This window comes from Loxodonta africana, chromosome 18, assembly GCF_030014295.1.
Source record: "Loxodonta africana isolate mLoxAfr1 chromosome 18, mLoxAfr1.hap2, whole genome shotgun sequence".
In the NCBI taxonomy this organism is placed as follows: Eukaryota; Metazoa; Chordata; class Mammalia; order Proboscidea; family Elephantidae; genus Loxodonta; species Loxodonta africana.
The window spans coordinates 11,756,782-11,782,491 of record NC_087359.1 but is presented as its reverse complement, the minus strand read 5'-3'; the positions used below and the strand labels follow the sequence as shown (position 1 = coordinate 11,782,491).

Sequence of the window (25,710 nt, the reverse complement as noted above, 5' to 3'; positions counted from 1 at the left end):
GTTTTACTGTACTCTGTGTGTATTGTATGATGTGTAATATATATACCATCACGGACAAACACAGAATCTTCATTCCCACAAAAGCTGTGGAGTGGAAGTGACGCTCCCATCCATGATGTCACACTAAACCAGTGATCCATGGAGACAGCGAATGCCCCCTCTGCACAGCTGACTTTATAGTCACCCTTGGTTACTGGGAGGAAGGGGTGGAGGTGAACCCCCAAGCTCAGATTCCAAGGGCCAACAGTTAACTTGGCAAAGCAACAGACCTGGGAAGAAAGCTCTGGGCTAGAGGAAAGCTAAGCCCAGGTCCCAATTCTGTTATTCGTTTTGTGGGTGATTCTGATAAGTTCGGAATTTTTACCATAAACTAAAAAGAGGAGTCCAAGTCTCACAGATCTACTAAGAAAGCTAGTATAATTAAGTTAAGGGTGAACAGCTACTGGAACAGAAAACAAGATCTATTCATCACGCGGTAATATTCACCACACAGCTCCGTCCAGGTCTGTACCTGTAGCCACTGCAGTGACAAACTTGGATCCAAAGTGTCCATCTGGGGAGAGCCGACATATGTTGGGATGTTTGTTTTGGAAGTCTCCTGCAGTGATACATTCTTCTGAACTCAGGAAATAGGTGTCCTAAGACAAGAGAACCAGCACGTCAAATTTTATGGCATCACGCCAAAACACACGTATACAACTCTCAAAACCTATGTTGAAACAGGATGCCTACAGTCGCCAGCCATTACGACATCTTCCAATAAACCATAAATAAGTATAGCCAGACGCCCAGGCCCACAGGCTGGCCCCGCCCTCTAAGGGCCACAGGCTGCAACGGGGAGGTAGGCTTTGCTCTTAGAATCAGCAGCCCTAGCCTTGCTTTATCGGAAGAACTGTCCTGAAAACACAACTCGGTCTGGAAGCCAGGCCGAGTCGCTCAGAGAGCCTGCGCACACAGGTCCCCACGGCTGGAGACCAGGCTTTGGGCCAGCGACTTCTGCTTCTGCCTCACCTTATTTCGACTGTATCGGACCGTGCCCTTTCGGGTATCTTCGGAGACGAGGTCTGTAAATATCCAGCCAACCTTAATCAGAAAGGAAAATGCCTTTAAGTGTGCCCCTGACACAGAAGACAAGTGTTTTCAGGCTTCTGCCCAGAGTTTAAGACTAACATTCTCAGCAAGACAACAGCTAACGAGTAAGCAGCAGCTCCAGGAGCTTTTCTCCATTAGAGAAGAGAACAGGATCCCTAGTGAGCGGTGCTTAAAATAAAAGGGGAAATAATGGAGACTTCTACCAGCTGCTCCCAGAAGCCCTGAGGCAGGGCTGGAAAGAAGCCTCTGAGGGAACAGGAGCTGAAAGCCCCATTGCCAGGCACCCTAAAGGCAGTCCTGCTGCAGCATCTGCACCTGCCCTGAGCTCCATGATCACTGGTCACCTCCGCCCCAAAACTTCCTGATCTTCCCAAATCAGAACCCCGACTAACCCTGCCTAAGCTGTGTAGTGGGTCCAGCCCCTCCTAGCAAAGTACTTTCTTCCCTCTTTCCTTTAGGCAGTGAACAACTAGAAAAGTGGGAGGGTCATATCCACCTAGCAGCTCCGCAGGAGAGAAGACCTGGTAATCTGCTCCTGTAAAGGTTACAGCCTATAGCTATATAACAGATGGGCTCATAAAATAAGAGTATCACCCTTGAGTAACAAGCTCCTTTACAAAATCATCTGTATGAGACCCAATGGTCAAAAATTACTCTAAAGCAAAGATGAGAAGGTAAGGGAGCTGGGAAACTAGAGTACTGGAAACGGTAAACCAGAACAGGATGAATGAGAACGATGACACACTGCTAAAAATGTAACCAACATCACTGAAGAATTTGTGCAGAAATTGTTAACGGGAACCTAATTTGCTGTGTAAATTTTCAACTTAAACACAATAAACTATCATTTAAAAAGAAAAATTTCTACTCAGTCACACAGGATCACTGTGAGTTGGAATCGACTCAGTGGCACCCAACAACCACAGGGCGCCCTGGCCTCTCCAGCAGGGCCCAGGCACAGGACACTTCAAGTCCATCTCCTGCAGATACGACCTGGCCAACGTACGGACTTTTCTTTAAAAATGCCCACATGAACAAAAGAATCCAAGGAGGGTGGCAGCCGACAGTACGGCTGAAAGGATAAACATAATTAAGTAGGAAACAGCAGAACCAAACTCAAGCTGGGGTAAATGACAGCTAAGGAGCCTGTGCTTTGGACGAAGCAACCAACTTCAAGATGCTCTGTCAAAACTATGGTTACTATGAACTTTATAGTTTTTATGGTATATAACACGGGAAAAAAATCGCACTAAGTTCTCTGTTGAAAGAAAGTTCCAGAAGTTGAACCAAAATGCAACCCTAAATCAAGATCGCGACTCCTCGTTAGAAACAATCGGGCACGTTTTCTGAAAAAGGTAAACCTGTAAAATAGAGGCTTGCTCAGTGACATCCCCAGGTTTAAACCACATTGCCCGTTTCCCTCCATCTATAGAGAGTATATTTTTCACCATCTAAATTGATTAGGAAATAAAAAAATAAATCTTAAAACTTATGTATCTCTTACTATTGCATGTCTGAGGCTGAGATGTTTTCAAATTCACAGGCAAACATGCATCTGTGAAAACCTATCTTAAAGCTCCTGGGAACTCTATCACAGGCATGGGATAAGCCACGCCAACACACTCAAAAGAAAATCCCTTGTCTTCTAACTGCCCAGTGAACCGAGGAAGGCTAACGGGCTCAGAGGCAAATCCAGAGGTGACTGAAGTAATAACTGGGAGCTGCGAGCAAGCAAGACAGGAGGAGCGCGCTGTGACCTGGCGTGAACCTCGATGTCCACTCAGATCTGGCACAACACCAGGGAGGCTCCCACGTAAGGGGATGCGTGAGGTGGATGGGCTGAAACATACACGGCAGCTTAGTGCCCCCCAGGCAAGGAAGCCTGGGCGTATTCCCACTGCTTCCCCTTCCCTGCTCTGGAACAGCCTTCAATTAACGTGGCTGACGGCCCTCAACTTAACAGCTCCTGCGTTTGGATCATTTCTTTTATGCTCCAGGAAACTTTCTCATTTTATTTCAGGTCTGGAAAACATAAAAGCTACTGGCGCCCAATAAACACAAGTGGGGCTTCAAGGTGTCAGGCCTGCGCCTGGCCCTGCACAGCAGGGAGGCCGGTCTGCGCCACCTGCCTGGAAAGCCCAACACAGAGCGCAGGCTCCTCCCCTCCAGCCCAGCTGACAGACACCTCAATACCTTCCTCAGGCCAAGTTTGGCAGCGATTTCATCAACCACCTCAGCTTTCGGATCTTCAAGAAGCTCCAAGCTGTTCTGTGTACCAATCTGAAGGGGGATCAGAGAGAGAGAAGACGGATTTTAAAAGCTCAGATGCGGGAAGCTGCACTGCTTTGTTTCCTCCTCACCTCAGGGCCACAGAGGAGCGCGGGGCCTCCCACGTGCCAGAAAGAGGAATTATGGCAGCAGAAGGCCACCGGGCAATCAGATAAAACATAACCCAAACCCCTCCTGGTGCTTTCCCTTCTCAGACTGCACTGCTCTTTCAGGCAAGACTGGAGGAGAGAGCATGAAGAGGCAATACTCGGACTGGTTCTTGTCAATGCTCTTTACTGAGTGCTTTTCTAGGACCAAAGAAGGCTTTCTAGATCTTGTTTTAAAGGTTCCTTCATTGGGAAATGAAGTTGTTTTCAAAACATCCTTGGATACGTAGTTTCACTTCATCCAGGCTGGGCTAGATAAGGCAAGATTAAAGCTCTAGCACACTGTCCCCAGGAAACAGCCTTACAAAATTTGTTAGCAGCTCCTGCAGGGGCAAGGCTAAATTTCACAGTCAAGATACCGTGTTAAAAAGGCAGTATGCACCTAAGGGAGAGACCAATGCTGTACCCTAACAATCTGAAAGGCACCAAAAATCAATATTCTGATGTCAGCAGAACACTTGGCTCTGGGCTCCATGAGCTTGGCTATGCTTGCTCACATGCAGCGTGAACCTGCTACAAGATACCAACTTTCTGGAGTTGACAACGTTTCCAAAAACTTTAATGTTCAGTTAAATGCAGCCAGAGGGTTATTAATAAGTACCATACCTAACAGAAATCCCAAACATAGGAATAGGAAGGTGATGGTCATCCCAAATTGAGTTATACTAATTGAGTATATCCTTGTAAATTAGTCAAATTTTAGCAAAACAACAAAAGAACTTTGTTTGCTGGGCACTACCCATATGGAGACAACTAATGCCTTCGGGCACAGGCCACACCTAAGAAATATCTACTTACTGGCAGGGCAGCACGAGCTTCAGCTCCTAATGAGCTGGAGGTCAAAGGTTCCACCTCCAGGGCCTATGGAACTCAGCTGGTGCTGTCCTCGAGGTCTGACCACCACAGGCTTCTGTCTCCTTTTTCTCATAGCTCTTTTACACAGCTGTTAATGCTCTTGTTCGAGACCCTCTACAGAACTGAGTTTGCACCTTCTGCATGTCCACAGCAGTACCAGGGTCACAGGGACCCGGGGCACCTCAGTCTGGGTCTTCAGGTCTCTGTAGTTACGTCTCTATAGACATCTGGTGTCTCTTTTGAAACAATGCACCATCGCACGAGGCCTGGGAAACACGACAGGTACCCTCTACGGAGATACTCAAAATGTCAAACGGGGTTAAACTACACTTAAAACCTGTCTAAACAGAGCCAGGGAAGGAGCGTGGCATCTGTGTAGGAGCCGCAGAGGGCCTGCCACTCAGGAGCCGGTACAGCCGCGCCAGCAGCAACAGAGAGCAGCACCCATCCCCTGCCTGGCATTTCAAAGGCGGCCAGAGTGTACTGGCATTGAGGGACTTGAGAACACGCAGCCTGCTGACCTGTGACGGGAGCATGAGTGTATGTGTGCATGTGCATCTACTTACATTAAAAAATAAACCTTTAGAAGTCCAAAGGAGTGTAAACCAAAAAACTGTTTAAGGTGCGGAGAGGATGGGAACGGCGAGCATAGGATACGCCTTGCTGACAGGTCTGACTTTAGAACTAGGCGCCTTCTTTTCTTTTCCAACACTTTATTATGAAAAATTTCAAGCACAGAGCACTTTAAGAATTTTACAGGGAACACCATGGCCCACATCCTAGATTCTGCCATTAACGTTTACCATTCTCTACCTGGAAACCCTGGTGATGCAGTGGTTAAATGTAGTGGTTGCTAACCAACTGGGGAGCTCTGGTGGTACAGTGGTTAACTGCTGTGGTTGCTAACCAAACGGAGAGCTCTGGTGGCACGGTGGTTAAGAGCTCAGCTGCTAACTAAAAGGTCAGCAGTTTGAATCCACTAGTTGCTCCTTGGAAACCCTATGGGGCAGTTCTATTCTGTCCTTCAGGGTCGCTGTGAGTCAGAATCGACTCGATGGCAATGGGTTTTTGGGTTTCTATCCAACTCTCTATCCAAATCCATCAATCCATCTAATTTTTTTTGTTCTTGCATTTCCAAGTAAACCACAGACTTATACACCCAATGCCATTGAGTTGATTCCGACACATAGCGACCCTATAGGACAGAGTGCTCACTGCCCGACAGGAATGGCTGGTGGGTTCTAACTGTCGACCTTTCGTCTGGGGTCTTAAACGCTAGCAAGCAGCCATCTAAGATGCATCAATTGGTCTCAACCCACCTGGATCAAAGGAGAATGAAGAAAACCAAGGATACAAGGCAATTACGAGCCCAAGAGACAGAAAGGGCCACATGAACCAGAGACTACATCATCCTGAGACCAGAAGAACTAGATGGTGCCCGGCTACAACCGATGACTGCCCTGACAGGGAGCACAACAGGGAACCCCTGAGGGAGCAGGACAGCAGTGGGATGCAGACCCCAAATTCTCATAAGACCAGACTTAATGGTCTGACTGAGACGGGAAGGATCCCGGTAGTCATGGCCCCCAGACCTTCTGTTGGCCCACGACAGGAACCATTCCCAAAGACAACTCTTCAGACATGGATTGGACTGGACAATGGGTTGGAGAGGGATGCTGGTGAGGAGTGAGCTTCTTGGATCAGGTGGACACTTGAGACTATGTTGGCATCTCCTGCCTGGAGGGGAGATGAGAGGGTGGAGGGGGTTAGAAGCTGGCAAAATGGACATGAAAAGAGAGAGTGGAGGGAAAGACCGAGCTGTCTCATTAGGTAGAGAGTAATTGGGAGTGTGTAGCAAGGTGTATATGGGTTTTTATGTGAGAGACTGACTTGATTTGTAAAGTTTCACTTAAAGTGCAATAAAAATTATTAAAAAAGTACTGACCTTTTGATTAGCAGCCGAGCTCTTAACTACTACACCAACAAGGCTCCAGGTAAAAGTACACTTCTCCCTAAATACTTCAGCACATATATCATTACCTAGAATTGAATGTTTACAGTTTTTGCTTTTGTAGTAAGATTTCTATATCATGAAATGCACCATGTAAGTATGTGTATAACTACAAAACAAGCTAGCTGTGGCACAACCACACAAAAGGGAGCTACCCCAGTTAGTTTACACCACAGGCACTGAGCAGCCATCCCTAGTGGAACACACCTGAGGACAACCCCCCTCCTCCCATCTCGCACTGTTTTGTCCTATTTTGGTGCTGGTTTTGGTACGGTTATTCTGAGATTGTTGTGCAAGTAGCATGAGAAAAAGAAGTGAGTAATTCTGTGATATTCTAATTCTATCCTTCCCGGTATAGTTGAGAAACAGGACTGTCACATGGATGAGATACAGAAATGTCAGAGAAGAGCCAAAGTAACTGCTGAGGCAGCTGACAACACTGGAACGCCGTGTAGGTGGCTGCTGCTGCTGCTGCTACGTGCTGTCTCGTCGGTTCCAACTGACAGCGACCCTACATACGACAGAACCAAGTACGGCCCAGTCCTGCGCCACGCCCGCAATCATGGTGCTTGAGCCCACTGTTGAAGCCGCGGCGTCAGTCCCTCTCGTTGAGGGTCTTCCTCTTCCTCACCAACCCTGTCCTTGACACCACGCACGACGTCCTCCTCCAGGGGCTGGCCCCTCTTGACGACGCGGCCACGGTCTGTGAGGTGTGGTCCCACCATCCTTGCCTCTAGGGAACATTCTGATCGTACTTCTTCCGAGACGGATTTGTTCGTTCTGTTCGCCGTCCACAGTACATTCAATACTCTTCACCAGCACCGCAACTCAAAGGTGTCCATTCTTCTGTCTTTCTTATTGTCCAGCTTTCCCACGCATATGATGCAACTGAAAACACCATGGCTCGGGTCAGGCACACCTCAGTCTTCAAGGTGACATCTTTGGTTGTCAACACTTTGAAGAGGTCCTTTGCAGCAGATTTACCCAACGCAATGTGTCTTTTGATTTCTTGATTGCTGCTTCCATGGGTATACAGATGGTAGATTAGATAAAAATAATTCATCAGTACTAAGTTTACTATTATTGATAAAGGTACCGGTAAGGAGGAGAAGATACTTATTCTTAGGAAATACACGCCGGGTGTTTACTCTCCAAAAATTCAGGAAATAAGTACGTTGTGTGTCGAGACAGACAGAGTAGGAGCAAAAGATAATACAAATGGGTGACACGCAATATGAAAAGGGCGCCCAGGTGGCCATCAGAGAAACATAGACATTCCTAAGTTTCCACTGGCAGCCCCGTGCGTCCCTACCTGGGGGGGCTCATAGATAGCAGCCACCTCCGCCCTGATGCCGAGAGGGATGTCTCTGTGCTCCGTGTACCGCCCATACAGGTACCCGAAATGCTGGTTCCCCGTCTTTCTCCAGAAGTCGAGGAAGCGGTCTGCCACAGTGTGATTCTCAAACATGATGTTGTCCACATGCCTGTACTTCTGCAGAGGAGAGCAACAACAAAGGGCTGCGAAAACATGCCATCAAGTGCAATCTACTTGTCTAGTATGTAAGCACCTTTTACTTCGTTCTTAAAAAGGTTTTAAGACACATACTTTGCCCTTCAGATGCTTCAGAAGCAGGCTGCCCAGGCTGGTGGTTGCAGCCATCACATTGCTAATGAGCACCCTATCAAATTGATGCAGCTGACCTGCAGATCCTGGGGGTGGGCGGAAGTGTGAGTGAGTCACCAACCAATAGATTTGAATTAATCTCATGGGATTTCACCTAAAAGGCAGGTTTTCCCAAACTCTAAGGTAAAAAAATGAAGTCCTGAAGGTTTCAAACCCAGTCAAGGAGGCCATGGCATTCTCTTGGCTAAGGAAAGGAACTCCACATCCCAAGAGGACCTGTCACAGCCCTGACTGGGGAGGAGACACCCACAGGGCTGCAGCTCCAAGAGCCTCAGAAAGGCAGGATCACAACCACTCAGCACTTTACACTGTCCTCAAGAAAACACTGCATCCACCCACCCAAGGCTCCCGCTTCAAGAGCTAAAAACCTTACAAATTATGTCCCCAGCATATGATTTCCACAAAAAGCTCAACCCATTGAACCAACACTTTCTGAGCACCTGCTGCAGGTAAGGTACTCTGCTAACGACCATTGCTTCCCAAGGAAGGTCGCTTCCAGACACTTTCATTCCTCAGCCATGAAATAACGCTGTGGTGTTGCAGCTGTCGAGACAGACGCAGACAACCCCTCACCTGTCTGTTTAGGGTGATGGCGCTGGGCTGGCACTTAGTACAGATGCCATTGGGCCACGGGAGGTGTCCCTCACACCCTGATTTGATCTTGCAACTGATGTTCTCCAGGGCAACAAACTTCCCCCTGAGTGAGAGAAGCAGCTTACTGCGATGTCCAAGTGATGAAAGGCTGAGCAGGAGCCTGGAAATAGCCTGTGAGGACCCCACCCTTGTGATGAGAACGAGCTGCAGTTGTAGCACCAACCCTCAGACCGCACGGGCACAGGCACCGCCTTCCCAGACATGCGGCTTTTACTTTGACGGTCTCTGACACTGATGACTGTCTGAAAATGACACGTCTGCACCACGCCCGAGAGGACGCAGAGAGCCTCTTCCTGCGCGTCACTAATTCACCAGCAACAACAGGACCCTGTTAGGCCAGAGCTCCCAGTCATGAAGCACCCTCGCTCTCTGTGGAGAGATCTGCTCACGATACATAGGCAAAGACACCTTCACTCTGCGTTTGCTAAATAATATTCAGGAGACAGCCGCTGCGCAGCCCTGGGCCCTACATTGACCCCGGTGACCCTGTCATACAACACGCCCACGACCCCATTTCACTTCCACAAGCCAGAGTATGTGCCAGGGTCACGGCACCCAGGAAGCCTGTCATGGGGTGACACCTACAGGGAGCCTCATCTCGGTGCCCCAGGGACGCCCGAGGGAGAAGATGGCTCTTGCCTGTGTTGAGGAAGTCTGGTGAGGGAAGCTGCCCCAGAACCCACCTACAGGCAAGGGCACAGCTTTCCCCAGGGGTCTAGCTTCTTAAAAAGTCATTTTAGGATGTCAGGGAACTTGCAGTTCTCCACAGGAAGCAGCTGACTCGGGTGCGGCCACCATCTCCTCTGTGGTGCTGACGGGAATTATAAATACCAGCACGGAGCCCTTGTGTTTCTGGTAAGGCGACATATCACCCATGAAGGGGACTGCACAGGCAAGGACTTAAAGCGGTTTGGAGAAGTCAAAATGCTTTCACTTGTCCCTCTCTTATCCCTCATCATCCTAGCTTCCCTCCCAGCCCCGGGTTCCCTCCCCACCCCCCCCCACCCTCCTCCCAGCCTCAGCCCTGCTCTGTAACACTCATTTGGCCAAGCCTGTGGGCTGAAACTGCTAAGGTGCCTCAGGTCCAAATCCACCGACAAGGCTGCTGCTGTGGTCCCGTTATGGTGTGAAAATTAAGCTGGAAAGGCGCAGCACTCTAGGGGGAGAGTGTTAACCCAGGCTTGAAATAGGTGAGCTGAGACCATCAAAGGCGGTTCAGTTTCTCTAAAGGCCAGAGGTTGAACTCAGACCCCACAGACATGAGACAGGACAGGACCACCTGCCAGGGCACCAGTGGCATGGGACAGTCCGTTAACGCTCCAAGAACCCCAGTGTCCACAAAGCTGCGTTGCCCAGCACCCTGCTCTCCTCCAGAACCAGGGTGCCCTACTCTGGTCTCCTCTTGTCTCGCACACACACACCCAGTGGCCACAGGCGATGATAGCCACAGCCCGCACCCAGGGTGCTTACTTGTCGGCCCCACCGGTCAGCTTGCGGATGTAGGCATGGAAGGACATGTGCTTCACAGGAGGCTCAAGATGGTTCAGGTAGTCCTCATCGAATGGCTGCCAAAACAAAAGAGACCGACAAGGTCATGCACCTGCCAGGCACACACATCACAGGAGGAAGACGAGCGGCACGTGGCCTCGGCCGGCCAGGCCCTGGAGGGCAAACGGGAAACAGTGCTTGGCTTTAACACGCATTCAGCGCCAGAATCAAGTTTTCCTTTGCGTTTCAGTAATCTTTTCAAGATTAAAATGAATCTCTATCTACCAAATACAGAATGTTCCAAGTCAAACAAGTTTCAGGAGAATTTAGCAAACGGAAAAGCCTCAAGATGAAGCAGGGGGAGCCTGGTGGAGAAGTCAGGTCAGCCTTGCTGCCGTAAATTCAGTGCTCACCAGTTACCGGTAAGCACTATTATGGTAACTCTCAATCTCACCAGACAGATCAGCAGAGGAGACATGAGTTTCTGGGCAAAGTAAATCAAAACAGTGACGAGCACGAACTGACAGGCTGGCTCCACGGCAGCCTTTAAAAGGATCGGCTGGGAGCCACTAGGAAGGCTGCCCCTCTATCAAACAACACAAATGCTCCAACCATCTGTAATCCCCAAGAAGGTCAATCCTATAAATAAAGGCACAACCCCTTCCTATATGCTCACCAGTGGGAATAAGGCCCAGGGCAGTAAACAGGTAAGTCCTCTGAGCCCCTCCCGCTGTGGAGAGCTTTTTGGGAAGTGCTTAGACAATTCTGTGCAGCCGCCCAGCCCCCCTGCCCCGGGGCCCATGTCAGACTCTTACCTCAAGCGGGACACAGTGCACACACTTCCCCAAAGGGCCATGGCGGCACCTGTGCAGAAAGACACACACATCAGGCTTCCCTGATGTTCAAAACATGCCTCCTACTTACCAAAGGGCTTCCCTACCCACGTGAAATTATCCTAGACTGTTCCAAATGAGTGTTTTTCATTCTAAATAGTCTGGTGCTTGTTTTCACGTCCACCAGAAAACACTCGCCAACACATCAACCCTTGATGTCGTTACCTAAAGGACACCAGTTAAAGGTGAAAGCTAGGGGACTTAAAACCAGTTTTATCAAAATGTTACGTAAATGGACAGGAACCACTCCCAAAGCCAACTCTTCAGACAGGGGTTGGACTGGACAATGGGTTGGAGAGGGATGCTGATGAGGAGTGAGCTTCTTGGGTCAGGTGGACACTTGAGACTATGTTGGTATTGCCTGCCTGGAGGAGGAGATGAGAGGGTAGAGGGGGTTAGAAGCTGGCGGAATGGACACGAAAAGAGAGAGTGGAGGGAGGGGGCAGGCTGTCTCATTAGAGGGAGAGCAATTGGGAGCATGTAGCAAGGTGTATACAAGTTTCTGTGTGAGAGACTGACTTGATTTGTAAACTTTCACTTAAACCACAATAAAAATTAAAAAAAAAAAAAATGATAAGAAGGTTGGAAGGTGGATATGGCAGACACCCTGAGGGTGGGCCATCACCACTCAAATCTGGCAAGCACCCATTCATGTGCATTTTGGTAAAAACTTGGAAACTCAACATGTAAAACTTAAAAGCAGAGACATCCTTACGTGAGGAAAAGTGGTGGGGTCTGTGGCAGAGCCAAGCTGGCAGTTCCTTTGGGGCTCACTTGGACCACCTTCTAAACCAGGGTGGATTCTTCCTAGAGGCACATGAGTTTAACATCTTCAGAGTAAAGATGGGCTCTGTGGCTCCTAACAGGCAGCCTCTTATAGATAACATGTCAGAATTAAAACATGCGTGCACACGCACGCACAGACACTCTTAAAGGTTCCTAACGAAGCTGCGGAGACAGGCCGTAGAGGGAAAGACGGCACTGGGTCCCCCAGAGAGCACGCAAATGGAGGAGGCGTGCCAGCTAATGGCTGTGGCTGCGCAGTGGCCCCGTGCCAGCTGCAGCTGAGCGCCATTTGTGACTCTTCAACCTAAGACAGAGAAGTTGCTAATGCAGAATTTGGCAACCCAGTATTTCAGTGTCAGCACCCCACCATCTTGACAGAGCTATGCAGTTAAAAAAAGGCACCAGTGCAGACAAAAGCCACCTGCCCTCAGAGTTTTGCAGCACTAGGTGTGAGCTCAGATATTTCTAACTGGCTTCTCTAAAAAGAATGAAAAAAGCTAAAATAAACAAATGTACACACACATAAGGATTTTATATAATCCTAGGTAGAAAGCGGATGTCACAGAAAGAGCAGCACTGAAAGGACAGGAAACCCATGGTAGGTCTATGGTATTAAACCCACTCCACCAGTAACAGGTACACAGGAATAAAACCACTCCACTAGTACTCAGGGAGATGATACGAAGAAGCATCTTGGTTAGCAGGTACCCAGGTTATCAATTCCTTTCATTCCTTCCTTTTCTTGCCCTTTGACACTTCGAGGACCCATTTCCGCCACGTGGGCAATCACATACCTCTGGGATATAGCACAGTAAACACCTGCTTTTAAGGTCTCCTCCTTCTTCTTTGGGCACTTTTCAAATCTCTTAATGTCCAAATACTTTAAAAATTTTTAAAGTACATATGGAACATATTTTGAGATTCCAAAAACGAGAAAAGCTAACACGGTAACTTTTTCATCTGGAAGTAGATGGTCATACTCAAAATGTCCATCTCTCCCTCAGACACTAAAGCAGGCCACGTGGCAAACACCGCGCGCCCTACTGACCCAGCGGGCACGCGTCCAGGGGCGTGGAAGTGGCCCCCACGGCACGCAGAGCACTTACAGCTGGGGGTCGCGGCTCCGGTAGATCTTCCCATCCTGCTTGCTCAGGTACTGATCGATCTCATCTTCCACCACACTGGGCGCCCCAAAGGCCTTCGGCCCCAGCGGGGTTGACGTCTCCATCTCAGACGAGGGCCCAGCGAGGCTCGAGGGGAAGAGGAACAGCAGGTCGCCATGTCTGTGCGAACGACACACGTTAGGCGGGTGCCTTCCTCGCTCTCCCCCAGGGAACTGCACGGACACCGACATGGACGTGGGGGTCCCTGACAGCTGCACAAAGCAGGAGTCTGTGGCCTTGTCTCGTCTGCTTCCTGACTAGACCGGCAGCAAGTTCTCCACAGCTGCAGTCTTGGATCAGTTTTATTTAAAACTCATGCTACGCATCCTGGAACATATCTGGCTTTACAGGAGCGGATATGAAACTGCACACCATGTTCTGGGTCTGGGGCAGCCGCCCTGTTCCCACTTGGCCCCCACCTTCCTTTTCTCGTTCCTTCGCTCTCTATTTACATACTTCCCTTGATCAGACTCACTCTGCGGACTTACTGAAGGACCCGATCGACACAGCCAGACCAGTGCTAAGTAAACATTTCTGACTCAGAACAGTTCATGCAAGCACTGCAGGCTCCTGATTCTCTGCTACTTTAAGACCACAGAGATGGTCTCCAATGCTGAAAATGCAACACAAGGCCAAGAGGAAAATACCACAGCACTGCCACGTGATAAATATTTAACTGCTGTCAACAAGATACATATCCAGGAAAAAAGACGGAAATAACAGACTGCCTTGCAGTAAACCAAGGAACGGAAGGAGAGCAGAAGGCAGACGCACAAGAACTGTGAGGACACGTGATTAAGAGGCTCCAGCGTAGCGCTTCAATCTATCTGTTCTTGCCTGTTTTCACCCTAACCACGTATCTCCCTCAACACTTTCTTCTATAATTTAGGGGTGATAAAACTGCCAAATCTTTATCACAGACATCTCTTTCTAGTGGCAGATTAGATATTCCAGAACACCCTCCAGCTATAAGATACTTGGCTCAACCCAAGATACAACAATTGGTCTCTATTTGCCTGGAGCAGAAGCAGAAGAAGGAGACCCAGAAATTAGAGAAAGAAATGGCCTACAGGTCTAATTGCCTCCATGAACTACCACGTCCTTTGCCAGGAGGACAGAAGAAACAGATGGTGCCCGGTGGCTACCACTACTGAACATTTTGATCAAGGACCCAACAGATGGATCCTGATCAAAAGGAGGAAAAATGTAGAAAAGAACATCAAATGCCTATGAAAACCAGACTTACCGGATCCACTGAGACCAAGGGAACCCCTGAATCTATCATTCTGAAATAATCTTTAAACCTTGAACCAAAAGTACCCCAGGAAGTCATCTGTCAACAACAGTTTAACTCAATAAAGAATGTCTGCCTTGAACAGTTCATTCTTCTAAAGAATTATCTATATGTGATCAGACTAACAACAGAAACTCTAAAGCACACATGAGAAGATAGAACAGTGACACAATGTGAAGCATGTAATCAATGGCATTAATCTGTACATGCAGAAATTGTTGAATGGGTGTGTTCTGTTGTGCATATTTTCACCAAAAATAAACGAATAAAAATAAAGACCACAGAAATTAATCTTAACAAAAACATTTTCAAGCACACTGCTGAGCTCCAGAGAAAGTAAAGGAAATCCCCAAGGGTCCCAAGCACACACAGCATACTGACACAAGGATGGGAGGGAGCAGACTTCAGAGCGGGGCTGTTGGTGTGAGGAGCTCGCAAGAGTTCTCTGGGCAGTGGGAGCCAGGTCAAGAGCCAGCCTCCCCAAGCCAGTCACCGAGTCCGAGGCTCCCAGACAAACCAGCATGTCTGAGGGACCTCTGAGCCGCTGGAAAAATCCACCTCTGAGAATCTGCAACCAGAGGCCTGCTGTGCATGCATCTGGAGGCAGGACCGGTGCTACTCGGCTCAGGAAACCCAAAGGCAGGAAACTGACTCAAGGTCATCCTAGGTCCATGGCGCCCTCTTGTGCCAAGAGAAGCAAATACAAACCTTCCCTATGGAAAGGCAGTTAAAACAAGGTCATCCTTCAGGGTTCCCAAAGCGGAAATTTATCAAATAAATACAAGCTCTCAATAAGAAAATCACATGTCCACGAGAAACAAGCTACTGCGAGCAAGAGCAGGCAGGAACAACAAACAGATCCAGAAAACGCCAAGGACTTTGGATTCTGTAATTATGAGACACAGAATATAAACACATATATGAAACGATAAATAAACGATGGAAGGAGGATGTGTGCAATTAACAAGAGACTATCCCCAAAATGACCAGGTGGACTAATGGACCACAACTACCACAGGCTCCACCACCAACTGCTCTGACAGGGATCACAATAGGGGGTCCCGGACAGAGCTGCAAAAAAAATGTAGAACAAAACCCAAACTCACAAAAAAAGACCAGACTTACTGGTCTGACAAAGACTGGAGAAACCCTGAGAATGTGGTCCCCTGACATCCTTCTAACTCAGTACCGAAGTCACTCCAGAGGGTCACTCTTCAGCCAAAGATTAGACAGGCCTATAAAGTAAACAATTTTAACATTCATGGATCAACCACTTATACAAGACTAAACGGGCACACCAGCCCAGGGGCAAGGATGAGATGACAGGAGGGGACAGGAAAGCTGGATAAATGGAAATGGGGAACCTGATGTTGAGAAGGAAAGAGTGTTGACACAAGGTAGGTTTGGCAACCAATCTAAAACAAAAAAATACGTGTGTTAATTATTTAATGAGTAAATAAACTGCTCTATAAACTTTCACCTAAAACACACACAAAAAAAGACCAGGTGGGATTCTGGGGAGCAGAGGCCACCTAGCTGCCGGATCTTCCCAATCTCGTCATACAAACAGAGCAATCAGCCAGCACATGACATTTACACTAGTCAGCAAGATAGAAAAGGTGTCCTCACGCACCCCAAAACACCATGGGGGAGACAAGCCACCAGCAGCCCGAGACCCATGAGATGCCAGCATCCGTGTGGAAGTAGCAGAGGGAAGCAATTCAAGGCCGAACGCGCTAACACATGAGAGCCTCCAAATGACACTGGAGCTTACCAGAAGCCAGGGGCAAACCAAGAGCCAAGCTGGAATTGGGAAGAAGACTGGAGCAGTGCAGCCCCATGAGTACTCAACGCCAGCAGCCAGGACTCCTGCTCAGAACAGGACGGTGTAACAGCCAGAAGGCCCAACCCTGCGAGGTGGGGGTAGGGAACAGAGCCAGGAAAGCTGCAACTCTGAGATTCCTGTGGGGCTGGCGGTGGGCATTCTACTTCCATTGTCATGTCCTGGAGAACCAAAATGCACTCAGTGAGGAAGAAAACAGATGGAATAGAGAAGAAATCCATAAAAGCCCTGAAGATTTGACTGTGAACAGGAAATATCAGCACGAACTCATGAGCTATTTCGTCTCTTAAAATTCCCTGGCTCTGTCCACCGAAAAGGTCTGGGAACAGTGACCAGCCCAAAATAGTGCACGCCTTCCCTTCCACAAGCCGTGTCCCAGGTGGCAGGGATGGACACAGGGAAGCATCGAAGCATCCGGCTAACAAACGGAACCCGAATGATGAGGCCCGAACAGCACATTTTTTAAACACCATGTGTTAATGGATGGAGCCACGGAGCAGCAGCGGCAGCTAACTTCAAAAAGGGAAAACCAGGCTCCATGTGCCCTCGATGAAACAGCACACCACCCTGTGGTCTAGGGGCAGGTCCTCTGCACCAGCGTCCAATCTGCAGGAAACTAGGATCCCGTGATGAGGTGAGCAGCAAAACCCAGAGGGCAGGAAATTCCACAGAAAGGAAAAGGATGGAAGGGAAATCTGAAGATTAAAAGAGTCATAAAAACCAGAAACCAAACCCAGTGCCGTTGAGTTGATTCCAACTCATAGCCACCCTACAGGACAGAGTAGAACTGCCCCACAGAGGTTCAAAGGAGTGCCTGGCGGATTCGAACTGCCGACCCTTTGGTTACCAGCCAGTAGCTCTTAACTACTATGCCACCAGGGTTTCCAGAGTCATAAAAGACATGAATTAAAGAAAAAAAAAAGCACAACCAAACTACAGTGTCTGGGGACAGACACTCGGGCAATGAGACAATCAAGACATGCAGGGCAGTGACTATCGAGGAAGCTGAGGGGCGGACACTGAGAGGGGGACACGGCCCGGATGGCTGGTGGGCTCTCTGTCTTGACCTGGTGATATGTGCAAAGGCAGACATCTTGTAACCATCTATCAAGCCACACGATATTCTATGAGGTTTTCTGTATGTCTTATTTAATAATAAAAAGGAGTTTTAAGAAAAGGCAATGGGAGATAAGGAAGCTGGATGAGGTACAGACAAAAGGAGACTGGCCATGAACTGATAATTCTTCAAGATGGGAGAGAATATGAACGGATTCGTTATATTAGTCTAATTTTATATTTTATATATGTTTAAAATATTCTACATTAAAGTTTTTTTTAATGACCAACCAAACTTTTTAAAGAAATAAAACAGAATTTTTAAAAATGTAATTTCAGTTTTAAAAATTCTATTCCTTGACATAATAAAAATGGGGGAGAGCTAATATTTGAAGAAATAATGCCCAACAATGGATCAAAGATAAGGACTGATCAAAGACACAAATCTGCAGATACAAAAAGCCAAAGTTACATTAAAAACCAAAAATCAAACCCATTGCCATCGAGTCGACTCCGACTCATAGCGACCCTATAGTACAGAGTAGAAGTGCCCCATAGAGTTTCCAATGAGCGCCTGGTGGATTCGAACTGCTGACCTTTATGGTTCACAGCTGTAGCACTTAACCACTACGCCACCAGGGTTTCCAAATTAAGGTGGGCTAAACAAGACATACAGACCTTAAATAGCCAGAGAAAACTGATCCCCTACAAAGGAACAATTAGAGTTATGATGGATTGCTGAACAGCAACACCGTGAGACAGAAGACAGTGCAATTCCATCTTCCCGGAGCTCAAAGAGGAGAGCTATAAGTCTCTTAAAAACATGAGCGAAATAAAGACATGTTTCAGATAAATAAATCTCAAACAGTGGTCTAGTTCTCAAAGTCTATATCCACACTGGTCAGGAAGGGTTACAATTACCATTAAAAAGATATTCTCTAGAAAACAGGTAAAAATAGGTGCGCGAGGTGCCACCTCTGGGATTTTGTAACTGTCCAGGAGCACTGGTCTAATGCTGGCATTACACCAGCACCATTTGACTGCTGTCCAAAGCTGTTCACTCTGTGACCTCCCACTCTGTGTCCAGCCATCAGGGTGGTTAAACCCAGTCCCCATTTCCTGAGTGCCCACCACATGCGGACACCGTGCAAGGGAGCAGGCACTGATCCTAGCTGCAAGGACGTCAAGCAGCTTCCCCAAGGTACACAGCCAGTGAGAGCTCTTTGTAGCACGAAAGCAGCCACCGACCACACGTCAACAAACGGACATGGCTGCATCCCAATAAAACCCATAAAAACAGGCAGTGGGCTGCAGTTTCCCACCCCCTGTTCCAAAGAACGACAAAACAGGTCTCTGCACCTTGGAGCCCCTAAGGACACTACTCATCCAGGGAACATGTGCACTGGGGACACTGCCAGCAGGAATTATTGGGTATGGGGCCACTGTGTCGCTGGGCTCCCATTCACCCAGCAGACAGGTCTTGAGGCAGCACAGCAGCTGACATGATTTCTGCCCCAGAGCTCTGTTCAAGGCCTTTCGCTGCCGAAAAGCAGCTGAGTGTGCAGCCTACCCCTCTTAGGACCCAGACCCGGATAGTAAATCTCTCTCCTCAATGACGTGACCCGAATACTAAAAAGTCAATAAAGTCTGGCCGACAGTAATTGAAGACTCAGGAAGACGCCAAGGACTGGTGAGAAATACAACGGCCTGCATCTTGGGCAATTAACAGGATGTAACTTGAGTGGTGTGAGGACGGCACCTCAGCTGGACAGCTGCTGCCATCCCTCCTCTCTGCTCCCGTCCCCCCACTGGCACTCACTTGATCTTTAGCACGTTGAGGGACTTGTTGGATGATGCTGTTATCTCTCCCGTCTTGTTTCTATTGATGTAAACTGAAAAGCCGTTGTTTTGGAAGCCAAATTCTTTTGCAACCTAAAACAAGCCCAAAACAACAGGGGTTTAGTGAAATACGTCAGTATCTCTACATACACAACAAGCATGGCAGGCACTGCTGGGACTCAGTCCCCGGCACCGTGGATTTAGAAACTGCCCCTCGTTTACTGGACTCCTCTTGCTATTTCGCTCTCCTTTGGGGAAATGGTACTGCTCACACCGATGGTGATTAAAATGAGAAAGGTGGCCCAAGAGAAGCAAGGCGCTTGTGCAGAAGACAGACAGTAGGACACACGGAAGAGTGTGAAGCAGGCTGACAGTCACGGCCACGTCTGGGAAGGTTAACTCTACTTTTGAAATGAATTCTAAAAACCTAAGTGCAATTCTGAAACCTGACAAGAGAAGAAAAATGAAGTGTGGGAGGATGCCATGAATTCAGTAACAAGGATCTGCTGTGCTGGCACTGTGCTAGGTGCTTGGAACCCCCAAGCTTCCTGCTGTCAAATGCGGGAAACAGAGTAGACAAGAGAGACTGGCGGTTGAGGGCAGTGCTGCAACAGAGGAGCAGGGCAGAGAACGCGTGGCCTTGGGTGGGCGGTCAGAGATGGCTTCTCCAAGAGGACACCTGAGCAGAGACCCAAACGGGAGCATACTCCAGGCCACTGACAGCTGGAAAGAGCACCACTGACAGGAGATGCCAGGACCACATCGGGGAGCAGGAAGGGCTTGGCCAGAAAGCCCAGAGAAGCCAGGACATGAGCAAGTACAGCAGGGCAAGGAGACTGCAGACGGAGACCCAGCGGCTGGGAAGGGGAGTCTGTATCCCATCCCAAGAGCAGTGGGGGCCACCAAGGGCTGAGGGCTGGGGCATCACTGAGCCTGTCCTGCGTCTAAAGCCCCACTCTGGGACAGGTGGGAACAGGGTTCGGCTGGGCAAGAGTGGAAGCAGGGACGCATGTCAGGAGCTCCGGCAGGGGTGAGGGTGCTTTAGACTGGGCCAGTGACAATGGAGATACAGAAGGGAGCACAGCGTCCGGGTCTTACTCTGCAAGTGTCACCTACAGCCCTTGATAACAGATGGGATGAGGGGCGGGAAGGATGGACACCAGAGTCAAGGCCAGATTTCTGGCTTGAATAAATGGGCAGAAGGGGACCATGAAGGCTGAGGAGGAAAAGCCTGGAGGGCAAGACCAGGGCTCCATGGGACATCCAGACTTGAGATGACCATCAAACTTAGTAGAAGCTCCAGGCGCCCAGGAGAGAGGCCAGAGCTGGAGCTCTGTCTGCGTTGAAGGAGCTCAGTAAATAGGCAGCTTCTGAAGTCAAAAAATCATTGAGATGATGCAGACAGAACCAAGGGGTCAGAGCACAGCCCCTGGCCCCATAATAGGAAGTCAGGAAGAAGAGGGGGCCCAAAAAGGAAACCAGGAAAAACAGCCAGTACAGCAGCAAGAAAACTACAGGACACGGTATCTTGGAAGGCGCCTTGGAAGTCAAGTGAACAAAATGCTCAGGGAGCCCACAGCAGCACTATTCCTAACCACCAAGGGCCAGACATGTCCCCAATGTTCACCATCCGGAGAGAGGACAACCACACAGGGGTTCGTTTCTTCAGTAACACACTGGACAGCAGTGAGAACAGTGAAGCACGCACAAGCCAATCTCCCAATGAGGCTGAGCTGAAAAGACAGCAGCGCTTTCTTCAAGGATGCCAGAGTAACTGGTACTGGAGTGTAAGTATTTCCAAGGACCCACAGAGACACATTCAGAGAATTCAAGGAAAACAGAGGTGAATGAAGAGACAGGAAATGTCAGCAGAGGAAATGATTAAAAAAAAAAAAAGACCAAATGGAAATTCTAGAACTGAAAAACACAGTAGGTAAACAAAAACCCCTGACCGGGGCTGGAGGAGGCCTCGTGACGCCAGAAGAGGTCAGTGAATGTAAAGGTGGGGACAGAGGTGTGACAGGAGGGCCAGAGCCTCAGGAGGGTCTAAGGATAAGGCAGGTGTGAGAGGAGTCTCAGGAGGAGGTGAGAGCAAAAACGTCCCCAAGAAAGGATGGCTGAAAACTTCCCAAATGGATGAGAAACACCAGCTAACAAGTCCAAGAAGCTCAGCAGACCCCAAAATAGGATAAACACAAAGAAAACAATTCCTGGGCACACCACAGTCAAAATGCTGAAGACCAAAGATAAAGGGAAAATCCAGAAAGCAACCTATGAAAAAAGGCACCTTACATACAAGTCAGAATTGGTTTCTCGTAAGAAAAACAATGAGACCAGAAAGCAATGGAGTGGCATCTTTAAAGTGCTGAATGGGAGGAATCTTATATCCAGTGGCTAGATCCTTCGTATCCAGGGATAAAAACAGCTGCCGGTAAGCAAAAACTGAGAGCGCGGCATCAGCAGCCTCCACTGCAGGCAAGGCTGAAGGACGATCCTCAGAAGAGTACGGGAGAGAGGAGCAGAGCAGGGGTACGAAGCTGAACACTCTAAATTGTACAAGAGCTATCCCATTAAATGAAAATTTGTGATTGGTTTAAAAACAGAGACTTGCCATGGAAATCCCTCCAAGAGACAATACAGGTTAGAAAAGAGGCCAGCGAACAGGCAGGCACAGGTCTGAGTCAGGAGCTTACCTACGACACATGCCTCGTTCGCTCCACTGCTTTTTACCTATGACTGATTTATCCTCCAATGTGGAACTAAGCTGTAAAGACCTAAAAAGCATCTACTGTTAGAGAAAAAGAGTTTGATGACGAACTTTATATACTATCCCTGCTTGCTACCAGTGAAAAAATAAAATAGATTCATGTTGTCATTCTGAAAGTGGGGCCAAGAAAAGACCTTTAAGACAAAGCTAAGACTCTGTATCAGATGTACTGTAACAATTTTGAGTGCTTGATGCCCATCCTTTGTGTATTTTTATTAATATTAATGAAATATATCATCACTTTAGAACTCAGAGGTTTGTCACTTTTGGTGATGGGAAATGCAACCCTAATGAGTGTGGAATAGTGGGCAGAGCAAAGACCAGTGTCTGAGCACAAACAGATGGGTACAGACAAAGTTAAAGACAACACTAACTGTGATAAATGTAACCAATGTGAATAAACAATTTATCTGGAAATTTGTATTAAAAAAAAGTCATTGGGGAACATACAATTTCGCAACAATAAAAAAAAAAAACTAAAAAAATATGTCCTTGCATCCAAACTCCCTGAGGGACCAAATTACTGGGATAAGGGCTGTGGGGATCACAGTCTCAGGGAACATCTAGCTCAACTGGCATAACATAGTTCATAAAGAAAATGTTCTACATTCTACTTTGGTGAGTAGTGTCTGGGGTCTTAAAAGCTTGTGAGCAGCCATTCAAGATACTCCATTGGTCTCACCCCATCTGGAGCAAGGGAGGATGAAGAAAACCAAAGACACAAGGGAAAGATCAGTCCAAAAGACTAACGGACCACAACTACCACGGCCTCCACCAGACTGAGCCCAGCACAACTAGTTGGTGCCTGGCTACTATCATTGACTGCTCTGATAGGGATGTTTACCTGTGTTTTATTGACTACGCAAAGGCATTCGCCTATGTGGATTATAACAAATCATGGATAACGCTGCGAAGAATGGGAATTCCAGAACACTTAATTGTGCTCGTGAGGAACCTTTACAGAGATCAAGAGACAGTGTTCAGACAGAGCAAGGGGATACTGATTGGTTGAAAGTCAGGAAAGGTGTGCGTCACGGTTGTATCTTTTCACCATACCTATTCGATCTGTATGCTAAGCAAATAATCCAAGAAGCTGGACTATATGAAGAAGAATGGGGCATCGGGATGAGAGAAAGACTCACTAACAACCTGCGTTATGCAGACGACACAACCGTGCTTGCTAGAAGTGAAAAGGACTTGAAGCACTGACTAGTGAAGATCAAAGACCACTGCCTTCAGTATGGATTGCACCTCAACATAAAGAAAACAAAAATTCTCACAACTGGACCAGTGAGCAACATCATGATAAACAGAGAAAAGATTCAAGTATGACATGTCAACTATCTCCCCTCCTCAATCTTGTTGTTGTCGTTGTTAGGTGACTCATCAGCACCTAACAATGACAACAACAACAAGACTGAGAAGGAGAGAGTTTTGACATGTCGTGGGGTTGGCAACCAGTGTCACAAAAAAATATGAGTATTAACTGTTTAACGAGAAACTAGTTTGCTTTGTAAAGCTTCATCTGAGGTATTAAAAAAAAAAAGTGTTTGGTTACATAGATATATAAGTAGGCATAAGTATGTAACCAAAAAAAAAAAAAACCCCATCGCTGTGGAGTCCATTCCGACTCATAGTGGCCCTATAAGTCAGAACACAACTGCCCCGTAGAGTTTCCAAGGAGCGCCTGGTGGATTTGAACTGACCTTTTTTGGTTAGCGGCCGTAGCATTTAACCACTATGCCACCAGGGTTTCCTATAAATATGTAGAAGAAGGCATATATGAATAACTGCAGGCATATGTATAAACATGTTTATGTGTGCTGCATGTATTTTCAAGCACAAAATAAAGTATACAGGGGGCACAATTATGGATACTTCCTAGATATAACCAACAACTCACGGGATTGGTCTACTGGTTTTTTTTTTTTTTTATAATAACTTTTATTAAGCTTCAAGTGAACGTTTACAAATCCAATCAGTCTGTCACATATAAGTTTACATACATCTCACTCCCTACTCCCACTTACTCTCCCCGTCTTGAGTCAGCCCTTTCAGTCTCTCCTTTCTTGACAATTTTGCCGGCTTCCCTCTCTCTCTATCCTCCCATCCCCCCTCCAGACAAGAGTTGCCAACACAATCTCAAGTGTACACCTGATATAATTAGCTCACTCTTCATCAGCGTCTCTCTCCCACCCGCTGACCAGTCCCTTTCATGTCTGATGAGTTGTCTTCAGGGATGGTTCCTGTCCTGTGTCAACAGAAGGTCTGGAGAGCATGACCGCCGGGATTCCTCCAGTCTCAGTCAGACCATTAAGTTTGGTCTTCTTATGAGAATTTGGGGTCTGCATCCCACTGCTCTCCTGCTCCCTCAAGGGTCCTCTGCTGAGCTCCCTGTCAGGGCAGTCATCGATTGTGGCCGGGCACCAACTAGTTCTTCTGGTCTCAGGATGATGTAGGTCTCTGGTTCATGTGGCCCTTTCTGTCTCTTGGGCTCTTAGTTGTCATGTGGGCTTGGTGTTCTTCATTTTCCTTTGCTCCAGGTGGGTTGAGACCAATTGCTGCATCTTAGATGGCTGCTTGTTAGCATTTAAGACCCCAGACGCCACATTTCAAAGTGGGATGCAGAATGATTTCATAGTAGAATTATTTTGCCAATTGACTTAGAAGTCCCCGCAAACCATGTTCCCCAGACCCCCGCGCTTGCTCCGCTGAGCTTTGAAGCATTCATTTTATCCCGGAAACTTCTTTGCTTTTGGTCCAGTCCAATTGAGCTGACCTTCCATGTATTGAGTGTTGTCTTTCCCTTCACCTAAAGCAGTTCTTATCTACTGATTAATCAATAAAAAACCCTCTCCCACCCTCCCTCCCTCCCCCCCCCCCCCCCGTAACCACAAAAGTATGTGTTCTTCTCAGGTTTACTATTTCTCAAGATCTTATAATAGTGGTCTTATACAATATTTGTCCTTTTGCCTCTGACTCATTTCGCTCAGCATAATGCCTTCCAGGTTCCTCCATGTTATGAAATGTTTCAGAGATTCGTCACTGTTCTTTATCGATGCGTAGTATTCCATTGTGTGAATATACCACAATTTATTTACCCATTCATCCGTTGATGGACACCTTGGTTGCTTCCAACTTTTTGCTATTGTAAACAGAGCTGCAATAAACATGGGTGTGCATATATCTGTTTGTATGAAGGCTCTTGTATCTCTAGGGTATATTCCGAGGAGTGGGATTTCTGGGTTGTATGGTAGTTCTATTTCTAACTGTTTAAGATAACGCCAGATAGATTTCCAAAGTGGTTGTACCATTTTACATTCCCACCAGCAGTGTATGAGAGTTCCAATCTCTCCGCAGCCTCTCCAACATTTATTATTTTGTGTTTTTTGGATTAATGCCAGCCTTGCTGGTGTGAGATGGAATCTCATCGGGTCTACTGGTTTTGAGGGCTTAGGACCATAGTCTTATGGGGCAACTCAGTCAGCTGGCATAATACAGTCCATAAAGACAATGTTCCACGTCCTAGTTCGGTGAGTAGCATCTACAGTCTTAAAAACTTGTGAGCGGCCACCTAAGATACAATTACTGATCTGTCTCTATTCATCCAGAGCTAAGGAGAAAGAACAAAACCAAAGACTCAAAAAGAAACTGGTCCACAGAGCCAACAGTCTACACAAACAATGACATTATCTACCTTGAGACCAGAAGAACTAGATGGTGTCCGGCTACCATGACCGGCCATTCCGACCGTGTACCCAATAAACGGTCCCAGGTAGAATGGGAGAAAAATGTAGAACAAAACTCAAATTCCTAAAAAAAAAAAAAAGGCCAGACTTACTGGACCAGT

General features: G+C 47.6%; 1 protein-coding gene across 2 annotated transcripts in view; it reads right to left on the bottom strand.

Moving 5' to 3' along the window:
- NPLOC4 (NPL4 homolog, ubiquitin recognition factor) overlaps window positions 1–25,710 on the bottom strand; it is a 66,914-nt gene that overhangs the window by 27,998 nt on the left and 13,206 nt on the right. Inside the window, exons 3-11 of one of the 2 annotated variants that reach the window (XM_003417367.4) lie at window positions 19,074–19,186; window positions 13,005–13,181; window positions 11,035–11,083; window positions 10,202–10,296; window positions 8,651–8,774; window positions 7,706–7,885; window positions 3,286–3,372; window positions 1,012–1,083; window positions 512–638 (exon numbers count right to left, since the gene is read on the bottom strand). In XM_003417367.4, the coding sequence (XP_003417415.1) occupies window positions 512–638; window positions 1,012–1,083; window positions 3,286–3,372; window positions 7,706–7,885; window positions 8,651–8,774; window positions 10,202–10,296; window positions 11,035–11,083; window positions 13,005–13,181; window positions 19,074–19,186 (1,024 nt within the window). The remainder of the gene's footprint in view (window positions 1–511; window positions 639–1,011; window positions 1,084–3,285; window positions 3,373–7,705; window positions 7,886–8,650; window positions 8,775–10,201; window positions 10,297–11,034; window positions 11,084–13,004; window positions 13,182–19,073; window positions 19,187–25,710) is intronic. The other variant, XM_023556798.2, reaches the window with a different exon arrangement.